Source organism: Protopterus annectens, chromosome 3.part0 (genome assembly GCF_019279795.1).
Source record: "Protopterus annectens isolate FY-2018-M chromosome 3.part0, PAN1.0, whole genome shotgun sequence".
Classification (NCBI taxonomy): Eukaryota; Metazoa; Chordata; order Ceratodontiformes; family Protopteridae; genus Protopterus; species Protopterus annectens.
Window position 1 is genome coordinate 192,026,426 of NC_056731.1, and position 18,481 is coordinate 192,044,906.

At 36.4% G+C, this 18,481-nt stretch overlaps 1 protein-coding gene across 1 annotated transcript in view; it reads left to right on the forward strand.

The window, feature by feature from the left end:
• LARP4B (La ribonucleoprotein 4B) overlaps positions 1 to 18,481 on the forward strand; it is a 2,371,531-nt gene that overhangs the window by 1,969,477 nt on the left and 383,573 nt on the right. Inside the window, exon 13 of the mRNA XM_044065528.1 lies at positions 11,100 to 11,224. Within this exon, the coding sequence (XP_043921463.1) occupies positions 11,100 to 11,224 (125 nt within the window). The remainder of the gene's footprint in view (positions 1 to 11,099; positions 11,225 to 18,481) is intronic.

Below are 18,481 nucleotides of genomic sequence, written 5' to 3' on the forward strand. Positions count from 1 at the left end.
ACAGGATGTCAGCAAGCAGTCTTATGGAAACAGACCCTATCACCCTTCTTACCAGTTGAACTAGGAGTTCCTCAAGGCTCTATACTAGGCCCACTCCCAGTCTCAATGTTTACTAATAACCTCCATCTGGCAACCACTCATGCATTGCTCATACAATATGCAGATGACTCAACTGCGATATGTTCTGCACCCTCCCTACTAGAACTTCAAGTCACTTGCTCAGAATGCCTTTCAGAAAGTTAAGTCCTGGTTAACAAATGCTAATTTAACCTTAAATCCTAAAAGACTAGCATTTTCTCCCAACAAAACTCCTTTCTCCCCTAACACTTTATACATCACCTCCCATAACAATACCTGCATAACCCCCTCAGAGCATACTAAGCTGCTGGGAATAGAAATTGACCATAAACTCAGATTTGATATTCATGCATCTCAGACAGTTAAAGTACACAAAAACTCTACCTTACTTAGAAACAAACACTACTTCACAAATAACACCAAAATAGCTATTGGCCAAACCCACCTACTCTCCACCTTATTATATGCTGCACCTATTCTCACTAATCTGAAAAAATCTGATTTAGAAGAACTTGAAATCTGCTACAATAAAATAGCAAGATTTGTCACAAATTCCCCATCTAGATCTCATCACTGCCTAGCACTCAAACAGGTCAATTGGTTAGAATTGCCCCAACTCTTACTATTCACAACTCTGTGGCCCATAAAATCCTCTCAGAGACTGAAAAGATACCTGCTCTACAAACACTTATTAAACCATATACTACTGCCAGAACTCCCTGATCCACCAACCAAAATCACATACGTACCTATATATCCAAAAATCAAGCAGGAGATTCCCTCTTCTCAAACTATATAGGCAAGCTTTGGAATGTCCTTCCAACTGATCTTACCTCCCTGTCATCACCAAAAACATTTAAACCAGCCTTAAAAAACTACCTCCTTATTAAATGGATCTGCCCTTGCACAATCCCCGGCTGATCAGTAACTCTATAGTCTCCACAAGCACCTATCCAAATGCTTTCTATCACACAACTATCAATAACAAACTAAATTAGTAAATGTATAGCTCTAAACTTCACTTGTTCATCACTATCTTTTCTGTAATAACTCCATGAAACATAACTAATAATCTGATAACTGTTTACTGTGAGTCTTACTACAAATCATGTATAAAATTCCACTGGTGACCTGTTGTTCCTATAACATTAGAATAATACTGTTATATACTCTGAGTGCCTTGCCTTGTTATATGTACAAAAATAGCTATGTAATAGAGCAGATTATTTCTACTTACCATTTCTTGACTTGTATTAGACATTGCTGTGCCATATGTGTATGTATTTGTGCTTTTTATTCTGTACTTTACTGGTATAACTGGAGCTTTTCTCCCTGTCCTCCACTGAAAAAGGACGTGTCCAGTTGGACTTCCCCGGTTAATCAATGTAAAATAAAAATAAAATAAATATTCTGTCCGGTCTTTTTTTTTCTCTTAAGTTCTTTAAGATGATGTCTTCCCCCTTGGAATTTGAACTTCATGATGGAATAATTAACATTGCCTGTCTCCGATTGGTTTCAACAGAGTTAAAGTAGCTCTCATGGAAGGCAGCTTTTCTTGTTAAAGCTACTTCTGGCAGAAGGATTTTCAGAATTATAAGTTCTTACATAAGCTGTCTTACTTTGTATTCTACAACTTTTCTTCAGTGTCCTAGCCAATCCATTCAACTGCCATTCTACTTTGCAAGCTATCAGAATGATGGAGTTGGAGATTACAGAGCATCCATTTGATTTTCACACACAATTACATGTTGTGACAGAAAAAAAAATACTAACTCTTAATCTTTCAGATATGAGGAAAAAGGGGCCAGCCACTCAGTAAACAGACTTTCTTTTTTTTTTTTTTTTTTTTTCAAAACAGGTTTATTGTTTTAACATATAAGAGAAATATCATAACAAATAGGTATTATTATAATATTCAACAAAACAGCTAAAGTATTTACAAAGACATCCACTACAATCAGCTCAATTAATTAAACTAAAATACCATGCTATTGAAATTAAATTTTTTTTAACAAATTTTGTAAATTATCCCATACAATAAAATAAGATGTTTTTCTATTTGTTCTAGTCCTAATTGTGTTTATTTCCATATGGCACACTATATTTTTTAAATTCATTGAACGAAGGAGGTGCATCTGAAATCCAATTTCTAGTTATTATTTTCCTAGTCACTGCTAGAATAGACCATAACAAGGGAAGCTTAACCTTTTTAACACTTTGAGGTACAGGTGTGTTGAATAATATAAGAGATTTAGAAATAATGAAATTATCTGTAAAAAGAGCCTGCAAAAATTCATTAATTGACTTCCAGTATTCTTTCAATTTTATACAGTCATAAAACATATGAGCCCAGTCAGTATTAATTTCTACATTACATCTCTTACATAGATTATCTTTATTATTTATTTTATTCATCATCAAAGGTGTATAAAAGATCTATGTAAAAATTTCCATGTATAAAGTCTCCAGACAATGGAAGACGTAGTTCTATAAGCAGATTCCAATATATATTGTTTATCTTGTTGATTTGGAGGGTCCCCATTAATAGAAGTGAAATAATTCCAGTATGAATCTACACTGTAAAAGTTTCTTGTCTGATAACTTTATGTATGTATGAAAGTTTACCTTTATCAGAAACTTTATGTTGTAAATTTAATATCAAGTAATCAATCAGTGTTGGAATAGATTCTTTAACAGTTATAGACATTAAATCTATTTTATTAATGAGATGTTGTCTAAAGGTCTGAACCTCTAACCAGCAAGTTTCTCTTAGATCAAATTCTTGTTTTAAGAAATCTAGATTTTTAACTTTATTATCAGATATCAACTGATACCAGTACTTTAGATCATTATCTATAGCTAAATGAGTTCCTTCAGAAGTAGATGACAAAAGCATACCCTGAGTATACATTATAGGAAATACAATAAAATTCCATTCCCTATACTTAGGGTGCATGAATATAAAGTTACGATAACTAATAATAATATTTAATAGGTAACAAACCATATGTTTAGGTGTAATAGGTGAAGTACAAAATTCCTTTAGTAACCATAACATGGAGTTATTTACAATCATATTTTTATGTGTTAAGGAGATTTTCATGAAGTGCATACTAATTAGCTCCCAGTAATCTTTCCATTTTGCAACATATGACTGATCTATTAATAAAGTAATAACTTTTACAATAGAAGAGATAGTATATAAATTAAAGTCTGGAAAAGAAATACCCCTTGAGACCAGCTATTAGTATGTTTCTTTAATGCAATCCTAGGTCTATTAGGTGCCCATAAGAAATTTAACATTAGTGTGTTCAGTTTCTTGATAATTATTTTGTAGGTGGAAGTATTATTGATTGTATTAAGTATAAAATCTTGGGGAATATTATCATTTTAATAATTGTAAGTCTCTCCTCCATAGTAAAAACATATTATTCCAGGTATTAAAAAGATTTTGTATATTAAGAAAACAGGTATTATAATTATTATATATAATAGATTTAATATCTTTAGATAGTATTATACCTAAATAAGTTATCTGACCTGAATTGGGTACATATTTAGTAAAATCACTAATGAGAATATTTTTTCGTGTATATATAGGTAGTATTTTAGTTTTTCTTCATTGAATATTAAACCAGAAATACTTTTAAAATTCATCATGTTATCAAATAGAGACTGTATAGAAGAATTAGATCCTGCTGATGTAATTAGAACATCATCTGCAAAAGTTGAATTTTGGATGTTGTATTTTCATCTATTTCAAAACCCTCTATGTCAGTACTGTTTCTGATCAAATTAGCCCAAGGCTCCATTACTAAAGTGAATAATAGTGGAGAAAGTGGACATCCTTGTTTTGTACCTTTAAGAATGGGTATTTTTGTGAAACATATGTTCCTACCTTAATATAAGCCAACGTTCCTTTGTATAAATGTTCAATTAGATTTACAAATGCATCCGAGAAGTTTGTGCACTTCATTAAGGTAAACAGATAGTCCCAACTTACTGAATCAAATGCTGAACTTATATCAAGACTAATAAGTGTTAAATCTTTCTTTTTCCTATTTGCAAAATCTATTAATGTTAAAGTTCTTCTTATATTATCAAAAGTATTTCTATTTACAATGAAGCCTGTCTGATCTATATCTATAATGCCGGGAATGATTGTCTTCAATCTATCAGCAAAGATATTCATAAACATTTTATAATCAACATTAAGTAATGAGATGGGCGATATGAAGAACATCTAGTTGGATCTTTATTAGGTTTTAAAATTGGCGAAATAAATGTATATTGCCAAGATGGGGGTTATTAACTCAGTTTGGGCCAAAATAAAAACCTTATGTATTAATGAATATGTATTTTTAGAAAGGATTTTATATATCTCTGGTATAATACCATCATTACCCGGTGCTTTGTTTGATTTGAGCTTATTTATTTGTGTAATAACTTCTGTATATGAAATACTCTTGTCCAATAGTTTAATCTGTTGTTTATTAAGCTTTTTATTCATATTTGTGGTTATAAACTCCTTTATTTTATCTTTAGGTTCCATGTTAATATTATTATGGTTAATTTTGTGAAAGTGATTTCTAAATTCATCTAGTATTTCTGGTATACTAGAAACATTCTTCTTTTCCTTAGAGAAAAGATTTCTTTGATATGGTTTTGTTTATTCAACCTTTTGTTTTATTTTTAAGTCTATGTAAGTATTTGGGGCTTATTGAACAAGACAAAAACTTGTATTTCTCTAAAGTTATTTTAACTTTGAGTTAAAATTTCTTTGTATTTCTCATTTAGTTTGTTTATTTCTTCAATAACTTTCTTGTCCATAATATTTTCTTTATTATTATGTTTATAAGAGTCTAATTTACTTTGAATATCTAACAATTCCTTATCCCAAGATTTCCTTTTATTATTATACCATCTGATACTTTGTCCATATAGATATGATTTTAAGGCATCCCAAACATAAACAATGGAGACTTCAGGAGTGTTATTTATGTCTAAAAATGTTTTACTTCTGAAAGTATATATTCTTTATAGTCTTTTAGTTGAGTTAAGTATGCTGGTATCCTTTTGATCTGAACATTATGAGTATTTTTATCATGAATTCAAAAACAATTGAATTATGATCAGATATAGGACATGAAATGATTTTGGAATTAATTAAATCTGTTACCATCTGGTTAGAAATAAAGACCCTATCTATTTTTGAATAAGTTTTGTATCTGTTAGAAAAAAGGTGTATGGTAATGATTTTGAATCTATCTGATTATTAATATCATTCAAATGATAAGAATTAGCAAAATCCTTTAAATGTTTTGCATTAGATGTAATTCTTCTCTTTCCTATAGTGGTAGTATCACTTTCATGTAGTATACAATTAAAGTCACCAGCTAAAATAATATCTCCTATAGAGAATGATATGATCTTATCAAGATGATGTTTCACTGTATTAATACCAATTCCAGGTATCCAATATACATTAATTAAAGTGTAAGTCTTCCCATTAATTTGTATTGTAACCATACAAAACATTCCTTTGTCATCCTGATAAGACTTAATGGTTTTAGGAATGGGCATACTTTTATTCCATAAAATAGCCACTCCTCTTTTTTTCTGAGTGTGCTCTGAACTAACCAATACTGTATATTTGTTTGTGGCTAGTTTATCAATATCTTTTTTCAAGAGATGGGTTTCTTGTAGGAAGACTAAGTTGGCCTTATGTAAATTAATGTATCTTATTAGGCTTGCCCTTTTACATGGATTATTCAATCCATTAATGTTTAAAGAAATTCCTTTTAAAGATGTCATTTGGCATTTTTAAAACTTAAGAATCTTATGATCAAAATAACAAATAACAAGATAAGTAATGTTACATCTCCTCCTTTAGGTGTACCTTTAAATATAGCTGTATTTATTGAATCTCTTATGGGATTTGTATAGGATTCAATTTTGTTTGTAGTGACAATGAATGTACAAAATATATTGTGGATGTCAAAACTATATACAAATAACAATGAACAAGTGAAAATAATGTAAGGATTAAACCTTGCATCCAGCCTGGAGTTATAAACTCCAACTTAGAGTAGTATTTACCACTCAAGTTAAGCAGCAGTACCTCAGCTACCACCTTATCAATTTAATACTAGTTATATTTAACTGAAGTTAACAGTTTTCAATTCAATTATCTAGCAAGACAAGACTACACATTTGGTAAAACAGCATCATATAAACTAAAATAAACCTTTTTTTTTTTTTTTTTTTAAAACTGTTCATACTACTATATACATACGTGTAATATAAAACACTTGTATTCAAATATCATTCAAATACTCTTGATGTTAGAAATCAAGAGGAGAGAAAAATAAGTTCTAACATTCATTTAAATCAAAAACTTTGGCTAATATGATTCAGACATTACATATATTAGGATGCATCTATTTTCTGTCATGTAAATACAGTTAACAGCTTCCAAAAAAAACCTTGAATTGCTTGTATATGAGCATTTACTCAAACTCATTATTGCCAATAGAATAAAATATTGTATTCATAGAAATTGTTATAAATCATACTTCATAGTTAAGCAGATTCTCAGAAACATTTATATACATATCTACATATACACACATACACACACACACACACACATATATATATATATATATATATATATATATATATATATACACACACATATACACACATATATATATATATATATATATATATATACACACACACACACACACACACACACATATACACACACACACACACATACATATATATATATATCTGATCTCACTGAGTTGTATCTTTACTGAGCACCATCTTACATTGCTGTCCCTTCAATAAATTTGTCTGCTTTATACAAAATAATGCACAGCAGACACATTTTAGTAACCAGATTTTACAAACATGCTATACTACTGCTTTAAAATATATCACATGACAATTTCTTCCAGTATAGAGTTATAAAATTATTTATGCTTGTCAATCAGATGAATTAAATGTGTTATAGTAATGTATATGTTTGGGACATAGGTTTTTAACACATATTATTAATCTGCTATTCCTGTATCTGTGATGTGTCAGTGTGATATCTAGGTCAAAGGTGAGACCAGCTGCTTTCAGCTTCTCTGTGAGAATTCTGAGAGTTGAAGCTTTTGAAGTAGCTCATGGACACTGTGCATGAGACAGCCCACATCCCAGATTGTCTCTCTTAACATTTTGGCGGAAACTTATTAAAACTAGTGACAAACATTCATTTAGCAGTGTAAATGCATCTAAACATGACAAAACCTTCACAATGCATTCTACAGGTTATTACAGACTCTATGTAAGTGAAATCAAGCCCAAAATTATTAATAAGTAACAAAACTCAACATTTTTCCCAACTCAACTCCTATCTTGAATCTTATTATTTACTGTGTCTATATGATCAAAAGTATTTCTATATATTAATAAAGAAAAGAAAAAGAGAGTAGAAAGTAAAAGGGTGTAAGGCAGAAATAAAAAAAATGTAAGAGAAAGCTATAAGAAGTATATACAATAGAATATTACTTACTGTTTATATTAATAGAGTTAAAAATAAAACATATTATTTACTATTATTTAGTTCTAATTATTATTAGTTAAAGCATGACAGATTATTTACAAACAAGCATAAGCAGTGTAATCAAGAAAGTATAATTAGGTAGTGTCATTCCTGTATCTGTGATGTGTCAGTGTGATATCTAGGTCAAAGGTGAGACTAGCTGCTTTCAGCTTCTCTGTGAGAATTCTGAGAGTTGAAGCTTTTGAAGTAGCTCATGGACACTGTGCATGAGACAGCCCACATCCCAGATTGTTTCTCTTAACATTTTGGCGGAAACTTATTAAAAACTAGTGACAAACATTCATTTAGCAGTGTAAATGCATCTAAACATGACAAAACCTTCACAATGCATTCTACAGGTTATTACAGACTCTATGTAAGTGAAATCAAGCCCAAAATTATTAATAAGTAACAAAACTCAACATTTTTGTCCCAACTCAACTCCTATGCAAATCTTATTATTTACTGTGTCTATATGATCAAAAGCATTTCTATATATTAATAAAGAAAAGAAAAGAGAGTAGAAAGTAAAAGGGTGTAAGGCAGAAAAAAAATGTAAGAGAAAGCTATAAGAAGTATATACAATGGAATGTTACTTACTGTTTATATTAATAGAGTTAAAAATAAAACATATTATTTACTATTATTTAGTTCTAATTATTATTAGTTAAAGCATGACAGATTATTTACAAACAAGCATAAGCAGTGTAATCAAGAAAGTATAATTAGGAATAGCATTTGAAGAACATATAAACTTTTAAAGGAAAAAAATGTATCAAATTACTGACCTTATTTTTCCTCTTCAGAAAGAGAAACAAGTTAAATCACAGCTTGCCATTAAATCTCCAGATATTTTGACTAGTTATGAAACAAAACATTTCTTTGCACACAGAGAATAACTTTGATTAAATCTTTTTCAAAATATTTGTTGCTTCTTGGAAATGCAGGAACTATATTTAAAAGATTAATAATAAAATAAAATGATGAGAGAGAAAAAAAATAGTACAAATCATTTGTTTTTAGTCTCTTCTTCTTCTCTGAAGTCTTCCACGAAGTTTCAGTTGCCAGTCTCTTTAACGAAGGACTAGCCCATTCCATTTCTTCTATTTTTCCAAAATCTTATTTTTTTGATAAACAGTAAAGCAGAGTCTAAGTCATCGAAAATTTTAGGACCATCAGGAAGGAAGATTTTAAGCTTGGCAGGAAACAGAAGGTATGTTTTAAACTGTGCTTTTTAAGCTCCCTTATTAGTGGCAGAAAAACTTTTCTTTTAGCTAATACCATGGAAGAATAGTCATTGTCAAAATGCACAGTTGTTTCATTAATCTTAACAGGAGCTTTAGCCCAAGCAGATTTAAGAACCATCTCTTTATCTAAAGATGATAGAAATCTAACTATAACTGATCTAGGATAGTTTTTGTTAGAGTTAGTGTTAGCTATAGATCTATGTGCTCTTTCGATACCAAAAGAGAATGCTTCTGGTAAATCTAAAGTTTTAGGGAGCCATGTTGTTAAAAAAGAAGTAATATTGTTACCTTCAATATTTTCTGGCAGTCCAAAATCCTAATGTTATTGCCTAGATCTATTTTCCAGGTCATCCAGCTTTGTTTGTAAATGTGTATTTTGTTTCAGCAGAAACTCAATGTTGATTTCCTCTTCTTCTATTCTATTTTCCATGTCATTCACAGCTTCTTCTATGCCTGTCATCTGGATCTTCTATTGTTGCAGGTCCATATGTAACAAGTCTATTTGTTTTGTAGTTTTTCTATGAAAGTGTCTATTTTAGTATCCATTTTATCCATCTTAGCAGTAAGTTGCTGGACTATAATTATCAGAGACTGAAGTTCTTTCTTGATGCTGGAGTCTTGAGAATTTGTCTTACTGGAACTCATTTCAGACTGATAAACTGACAGGAAAATTTCCAAAGTAATTTCTGACAGGAATATTATTAAGATTTCCTTTCTTTTTTAGATATAGTTCAAGAACTATATAAAACAAACATATTTAGAAAGAAAATTACTTTAAAAATTAATTTTTTAAGTAATTAATTCCTGTCAATGTAATGAAATTGGTGGAGCTGAAGAAATCTGCTGCTATCCTGTGTTCATCCTTGGCCACGCCCCCCAGTAAACAGACTTTCTGAATGCTTGGCCAAGAGTTAGCCTTTTGCTGTGACAAATGCAAGAAACATCTTGTAGGTGTAATAAGACCTCACTCCACTCGGGCAGCAGCTACATCAGTCACTTATTTCAAACATGTTTCTGCACAAGATATTTTAAAGGTTGCCACCTAGGTCTACAGCTCATACATTCACACTCTACTGCAGTTTGGCTGCACAGTTCGTGAGTAGGAAAAAGGCTGTATCATGACTGTCCTTGAAAAAATCCTGCAAGTATCCTTCTCCATTTGGTATGGTAATACTACTTGATGCATTATTCAGATGTTGTAATTTACTTTCGTAGTAACTCTCAACAAATGAAAAACTGCATTTGTAATAATGTTTAGTTCAGATTTGGATCTTCACTGAGTGGTCACACTAACAGTAAAGCTGATCTCCTTCCATCCTTGTAGCCACAAAAGTACTTATTTCTTTGTTAAAATATTAGACAGTTGCATTTTTGTTGTGCTTACATTTCTTTGCTTTAATGAAAGCTTTCCTCAGTCCTTAAGATCATATGAAGGGTAAAGAGCTGAAGAAAATGTCAAAAAAAATCCTGACTTTATATGGAAGCCTTGCACAGCAACCTAAGATTTACAGCTTTGTTTTTTTTTTTGTAAGGTCTGAGGCATAGCTAGTGAAATTTCTGACAGAGAATAGAGACAAGGTATATAAAACCCCATATGCATTTACTGTTAACTGTGACTTTCTCTAAGGTCAACTGTTGGACATACTTTTTGTACAACTATGCTTTACTGTCCCTATTTGCTTAGTTGTGTCCTGCTGTTTTTGCATTTCTAGAGTCTGAACATGCTTATGCACATTTCACACTCTATAGTTAATTTTGTTGCTCATTTAGTACATTGCACCTCAAACAATGATGTCCTGGCAAGTCCAAGAATAAAAAAAAAAAAAAGTTAATGACTTTAGGTATTTTCTGAGATCGAACTGAAGAGTAAAAAAAGTTAGAGATTTGCTTGGTGGAAGCAGTTTCACTAAACTGAGAGTTAAATCGCTTATTTTTTGTACAGTACTAAGGATGGCATTTATTGTATGACACGGTCTAGCCATTTCTGATGGGGGAGATGATTCAAGGTCTTTCTGTGACACATGGAAGACTTAGACTTCAGTTCTTCAAACTCTGTACCACTCTTAGTTTAAGTGAACATTTTAGAGTATTGTGTACTGGCAAATATGTACATTTATTCACCTTATAAAATAAGCTCCAAAAAATTGATGTTTTTATTTACACTTTTGTTTTAGAACGTGAATGTGGATGTAAGTACCAGCACAGTCTCTTCAGGAATTCTGAAAGAACCATTACCACCAGCTTCTTCTGTACTGCCAGGGAATCTAGAAGGTTCTGTTTCTCCATCTCTCTCTCCAGAGTAAGGCTTTATGCTCACTACTTTTTGGTGGAGGGGCAGTGATCTAAAACAAAGTATTTAAAGTAAAATCTGAAAAGATATGTTTACATTTCAGTTTATTTTTATTTGATTGTAAGGAAGATTTAAATATCCTATTACTGTTTTTTCTTACTAGTTTAGTTTTAGGTTTGTTGATGTGATTTATGTGGTGGTCATATGATTTTTTTTGAGTAGATTGTACTTGGTAGATTTATCTTTTTCCAGATTTCAACTGAGGCAGTATTGTGAAAATATACAGTATTGTATAGACCTTTGGGCATACTATCCAAAAGGTTGTGGTATTACCATAGTTCTCATGGAGTACCCCAAAATTTTTATTCAGAGAGTACAGCCACATAATGTTGCACACTATATTGTTATCTTTGAAAGTGGCAAATATAATGTTTCGCTGTTTCATTTTGTATGTTTTTGATAAACGAAAAGAAGCATGCTTTTCTCTGTGTGCCACAGTCTGATTGAACATAGAATTAAGGGGACTAACTTAATGCCTTTGGAGAAAAGTAAGATGTCCTTCCATATCACTGTCACAGTATTCTTCACCTTAGGGATCCCTGTCAAGGATAGCCCAATGTCCAGCCAGTATACCAAAACCTTTAGGTCTTATGGGTGCTGTATGTCACATGTATGCACCCCACGCATGACTTATGGTATAAAGGTGATGCACACAAATACTCAGAACTTACTGCCAGTCCAAACATCACTATTGAACATCAGTCTGAATGCCCTTTTGCTGTGCTTGTTACCTAGCCGTGTCTTCAGTTAAGTGCCCCTTTGGTGTTTTTTCCTTTTCCTTTTCTTTTTAGTATTGTGTTCATGTCATCCAGTAAGGGAAAATGTCAGTATGGGAGGAATATTCCTCATGAAGACAGTCACAACTAGTGTCTTTTTCATTTTGTTTGAGTACTTCTCATGTTCTGTCTGCCAGGGGTTTGTGCCCAAGACCCTATGTAGTCGCCTCTCCATTCATATATCTGGCAAACCAACATCTTAAGTTGTTTGCTCAGGGCCCGTTGGTGGGGACATCCATCCTGCCAAGAAAACAGCCAAAGAAGTCAGGCCCTATCCAGCCTCTAGAGGCTGGTAAAAGCCTTGGAGAGACCGTTCAGAGCTTGCTTTCAGATTCCTATGTCCCTTTGGATACGGACATGGATCCAATTTCTCGCATGTCCTTGGAGGCTTTTCAAATGTCTGTAACTGATGTTGAAGGGGAACCTTGGCTGATAATATCCAAAGGACCGAGGGAGATTCCACAGGTTTTAGTGAGGCTGGAGATTCCTACAACTGTTATAGTCTCACATCAGGTGTCTGACCCTCTGAGGGTGTTTTCCGCAGATGTCGTATACAAAAAGAAACAAAAGATAAAGCATATTTCTCCTGTTATAAAGGATTCCCACCGTGAATGGCAGGATTTCACTTGGGGTTTATTTAATGCTTTCATGGCCTTGAAGCCATCTCAAGGGGTCTCCCTCTGGTCTTCCACTCCAGTCAAGAGGCCCAAGGAATTAGATTCCTCAGATGAGGATCTGGACTCTGGGGCCGGGGGGTGGGATCATTTGCTTACTCTTCCCAAATCCCTTCCCCCTTGAACTATAGCCCAGAGGGAGGAGGATTCCTTATGTTCAGACTCCCCCTTAGAAGAGCTTTCCTTTGGGGATACCATTGCCCGCATAATGGACTATTGTAAGTGGGATTCTTTCCAGGTTTTTGATATTCAGAAAAGATATTATGAGCTTCTATAGATGGAATCTCTCAAACCATCTCCTGTTCCTCCTGTTCTGACTGCTCTTTTAGATCTTTTAGATACTTTTTATGTAGCTTCTGTAACCCCTGAGACTTGGCCTCCTGCACCAAAAGAGCCAGATAGATTTTGCAAGGTGCCCAAGGAGTGCAAATTTCTTTATAAATGCTATCCTGGATAACCATTCCATAGTGTTAGCCTCCTCTGATAAGCCATCGAGGTTGTTGACCTACACCAAGCTGGTACCTTCTGATAAGGATAGTAAGGCCATGGAACGGTTGAATGAGAAACTTTATGCAGCTGCCACCTTGTCCTTTAGGGCCATTAACTACCAGACTCATATGACCAGGTATATTTTGGCTCCTTGTCAGGTTTTTAAAGTGGTTTCTGATCTTCCTTTCTCTGAGGGGAAGACTTTGTCCTTTTCCCTGCAGGGCTATTCTTCACAAGTTGCTCATCATTCAGTGAAACACAGCTGATGTCTCTTCCAGTGCTTATGCCTTTGGTTCAGTTATGAGGCGTTAGTTTTGGCTCCATATTTTGGCTTTGTCTAATGACGTCAAGGCCAAATTCTTGGATGTTCCTTTGGATAACAAAAGTTCTTATTGGATCTGCTGCTGCGAACTTTTATATGTCCCCCCAGGACAAGGTCAAAGCCTGCAGGAGCTGAAACAAATTTTTGTTTCTCCCATTTGTAAATTTTAGAGGAACTATCCTTCCAGGTATGCCTTTGTTCATAGACGGTCTCGCCCTCCTCCTAAAGGTAAGAAGTGTTCTAAGCATGTTCCTCCTGTTAAGTCTACTCAAACTCCTGTCTCCCTAAAACCTTCTTTTCAGGACAAGCCTGATTTTATTTGACAGTTTGCTTCCTCTCTCCTTGGCCAGGTTATCTTGATTCACCACCTTTCCCTGACTTCAAAATTGGCTATTGATTACTTCAGACTCTTGGGTTCTGTCCATTATCCAGCAGAGATGTTTCATGGTTTGGAAGTCCCTTCCTCTCTTTTCAGGCATTCCTCAACTTCCTTGGGATCAGGTTTTTCATTTATCTGAGGCTCTTCATTCTCTTTTGGATCAGGGTACCTTTGAAGCTGTACCTCCCTCTCAGGTAGTGAAGGGGTTTTATTGTAGAATTTATTTCTTGCTACAAAAAGAAGGTTTATGGAGACCAATTGTGGAGCCTTCCTTTCTGGTGTTGTCCCCTTCAGACATGGTTTCTTTCCTCCTCCTCTTTCTCAGGCCTTTCTGTTGTCTCTGGATCTCAAAGATGCATATTTTCACATCCCTATCCATCATCTTTTCAGAAAATTTTTACATTTCTGTCTGGCCTCTGTTCTGTCCTAAGGGTATTCAACCAATGCATCACTCCTGTCATTACTTTTTGCAGGCTTTGAGGTATTCAGATGTTTTCCCTATCTAGAAAATCTGCTTAGTTGGGTTCCATCTCCCAGAAGTCTGTTTTAGGATGCCCAGTTTACTACTGGCCTATTGCACAGTTTGGGGTTCACGATAAACCTCCAGAGATCAGTTCTGATGCCTTCCCATGATTGTATTTTCATTGGATGCAGGCTTCAGACAGTTGTCATCCCTTCCTGCCTCAAAGGCTCTCTAATTACCTTTTTTTCAATCCCTTCTTCCTCAGTTATCTGTCACAGCCATGACATTTCTCAGGGTCCAGGGGTTTATGGCTTCCACAATTCCCATGCTCTTTCTCATCAAGTTCCATATGAGGAAACTGCCCAGTGACTTTTCTTCCCTGTCTCAAGAATCAGTTTCAGTGGTTGGAACTTTCCTTTCAGGCTGCAGTTCCCACTCTCACCTTTTTACCGGTACCTCAGACAAGGGGTGGGAGTGCCTACTGTGTCCCACTTGAAGGATAGTCTCTTAGCCTTCTCATCAGAGGTCAGACCATATCGACATAAAAGAGGTGAGGGCCTTGCTTTTGGCTCTGGAAGTTTTTCATTCCCTCTTTCAACCCAAGCCTCTCAAAGTTTTCACAGACAATACCACAGTGATGTATGTCAACAAGCAGGGGGGCACAAAGTCCTATCTTTGCAAATTAGCTTTTCAGTCATGGGTTATGCGATCCAGTATCAAGTGACTCTTCATGTGGCTTACATTCCCTCAGAGCGCTATCTAGTGTCAGATTCATTGAGCAGATCCAGAACACAAGCTCAAGAATGGATGCTTCACTGATGTGTTCTCAGACATTGTCCATTAGTGGGGTATTCCTCAGGTAGATCTTTTTGCCTCCTCTCTGAACAGACAACTTCTGTTCTCTTCCAGAGTCCCAAGTCCTATGGCTTGGAAAGCGGACACTCTGCCTTTTCCTTGGTAGGTGATGTTTGTGTATGCCCCCCCTTCCTTTGTCACATGAGTTCTGTACATTATCAGTCAGGACTTTCTCAAAATCTTGCCAGATGATTCCTTTTGACCCAGACAGCATTGGTGGTTCCTCGTTTTGTACTTGGCCAGGGCAATCACTGCAAGTTACCTTACCAGGTGAATCTTCTCACACAAGACAAGTGGTCTCTTATCTATCCTCACCTCTCCACTCTTCAAATGACACTGTGGGTGGTAAGGTTCTGATCCCTTTTAGGCACCTCTTTTCTGAAGGCATGCTTTGGGTTCTGCAGGAGGCCAGGAAACCCACTACCAGAAAATCATTTGTGTCCAAATGGAAAAGATTTTCTGTCTGGTGCCTCTCTCACTATCCGGATCTGCTATCTGTAGTGGTTCCTCTGTTTTTCTCCATTTGTGTGATCTGCTCTATGTTGGGTTGGCATATTCTTCAGTTAAAGCTCAACTGTATGCAATTTCTGCTAGTCTTCACTTGGATCCTCCACTGCCTTCTAGGTTTGAGGTCAAGCGATTCCTCAGTGGCGTCCATCATATCAGGCCTCCCAGGAGTCCTATCCCACCTTCTTGGGACCTTAATTTTGTACTTGAAAATTTGACCCAGACTCCTTTTTAGTCTGTTTCTTCAGTTTTCTTACAACATTGTTCTTGGAAGACTGCCCCCATTTTGGCTGTTACTTCAGGCAAGAGAGTGTGTGAACTCATGGCTCTCGTGGCTATTCCTCCTTGTTAGTTTTTACTAGAGAAAGGGTGTTTGTTCGTACTAATCCTTTTTCACTCCCAAGGTGGTCAGTGAGTTGTCCCTTTTTATCTTTAAAAAAAAATTGTCCCCTTCAATCTATTCATCCTCCTTCCTTTTTTCCTTCTCCAGATTCTGCTATTGAGAAGGATGTCCTTCAAGGATGCATCTGCAGTCATAACATATGGGTTGTCCTGCCTCAGGCAGCCCTTCGGTCGGCCGGATTCCAAAGTCTGGGTCTGGCCTCGGCTGATGTCGCACTTTCCCCCACGTCAGAGCGTCTGGGGTATAAAAGCATCAGCCGACGCCATCTTCCTCAGTCTTTCTTGCCGCGCGGTGCCCGAAGCAGAAGCAGTTTGCAAGTGCCGGTCGGCCAGCTCCTTTGATTCAGCTACCGAAGACTTCGAAAAAGCTAAGTACCCCGTTGGGGACTCTTTCTTGCCTCAGCCGATGTCAGATAAAGTAAATAATTGTTTAACTTGTGGGAAACAAATACCTCATAAGGATTTCCACTCTTACCGTCTCCCTTGCTTAGGCCCAGACCACGACGTCTCAGCCTGCTCTGCCTGTGCTTCCTTCAACCGACGAATGCTTAGGCGTCGGTCGGAGTTTGCAGAGGAATACTTTGGGGCTAACTTTGCGTATATAATGCCGTCGGAGACTCCGACTTCACATGTAGTTAAAAAACGGAAGGACAAGGACTGACTCTCGCGGCCCGCGGTTTCGTCTGAAACCGTGGTCCGGCCTACCGCGAGTGTCTCTGTTTCGGCTGAAACAGAGTCCTCGGTGCTTCCTGTTACCAAATCCTTACAACCGACTACCTCGGCCTCGGAGGCTCCGGCCGAGTCGGTTATTGAACTACCTACGGAAACCGGTGTCCAGGACATGTCCGACACCATTCCTTTAGACAAGTCCACCCCTGCACGTGGTGCAGCCAGACCCCCTGCATCCATGTCCATTAAGGCCTTCTCTAGGGCTAAAGCTGCCAAACTTGCCAAAGCTTTGCCTCCCACGTCTACCTCTCAGAGGCCTTCTACCAGCACTCAAATTCTCAGCCTAGCAGAGGACCTTTTCTCCTTAATTAGAGGTTCTCAACCTCACCCGGACAGGGGCTCTCTTCCACCTCCAGACAAAAGGCCCAGGGTTGAGCCCTCTGACCCCCACTCTTCAGATGAGTCTACGGATGAATCTGTGTTGTCAGAGCACCAGCAGGAGGCTTATTCGGCCTACGAGGATTCTGATGCTGAAGAATCTATTCCTTCGGCCTCCCCTCCTGAAGAGTTTTCTTTTGGTGAGACACTGCATTCTATGAGAGAGCATTTCCAATGGCAGGGCCAGGAATTTTCTGATTCCAGAAAAAGATTAAGGACCTTTTTACATTTACCTCAGCATAGGCCTTTGGCTATACCTCCTGTTTTGAATGTTATTGATGATGTGTACTCTGATGCTAGTACAGCCCCTGATTCTCTCCCTCCGGCTCCTGCCAAACCTGATAGGTACTACAGGGTGCTCGTTCTCATTTTCACCTGTACAAGGCCCACACTGCAGACCCAGAAACCATTTCACAGGGCCCTAAAGGGGTTGCAGCTGCCACTGCTAAAAATCCTTTACCTTCTGAAAGGGAATCTAGAGCTTTAGAGCGATGGGAAAAGAAAGTTTATACTTCTGCAACTCTTTCTATGAGGGCATTAAATTGTCAATTCCATATGATTCAGTACCAAGAGTATTTGTTAGATGAATTGTATAAGAAACTTTCCTCCTCTGAGCCCCTTGACCGAAAATCTCTTCAGGATCTGGTACATAACTCACAGCAGGTTAGCAACCATTTTCTGCAATGTGGCTATGATGCACTGGAAGCTTCATGTAGGTCAGCAATGACAGGGGCAGTTATACGAAGGCATGCCTGGTTGAAGGAACAATCTCTACCGGACCATGTTAAAGCTAAGCTCCTGGATGCTCCAATGGAAAAACAAAAATTATTTGGTTCCACGGCCCAGGAGGTCTTAAAGAAGTTTGAAGAAAAGGCAAAATCTGTGCAAACAGTCAAGGACTTTCTGCAGGTACAACCACCGAGATTCAGCAGAAATTGGCCTACTAAGAATTGGTCCTTTGCAGACTCAGACAGATCACAGAGAGGAAGGAACAGGCGTACCAGAGGTAGGGGGCAAGCTAGAGGCCACTACAGAGGCCGTCAGTGGCAGACACCCAACCAGAGAGGTGGTGCAGGTACAGCAACAACAACTGCTACACCAGGACAAACACAATGACTTAATTTTGACTCCGCCGACCAGGGCTCAATTAGAAGCACCATTGGGCGGAAAGCTTTCTTTATTTTCGGAAAATTGGCATTACATTTCAAGGGACTCATGGACGCTACAAATAA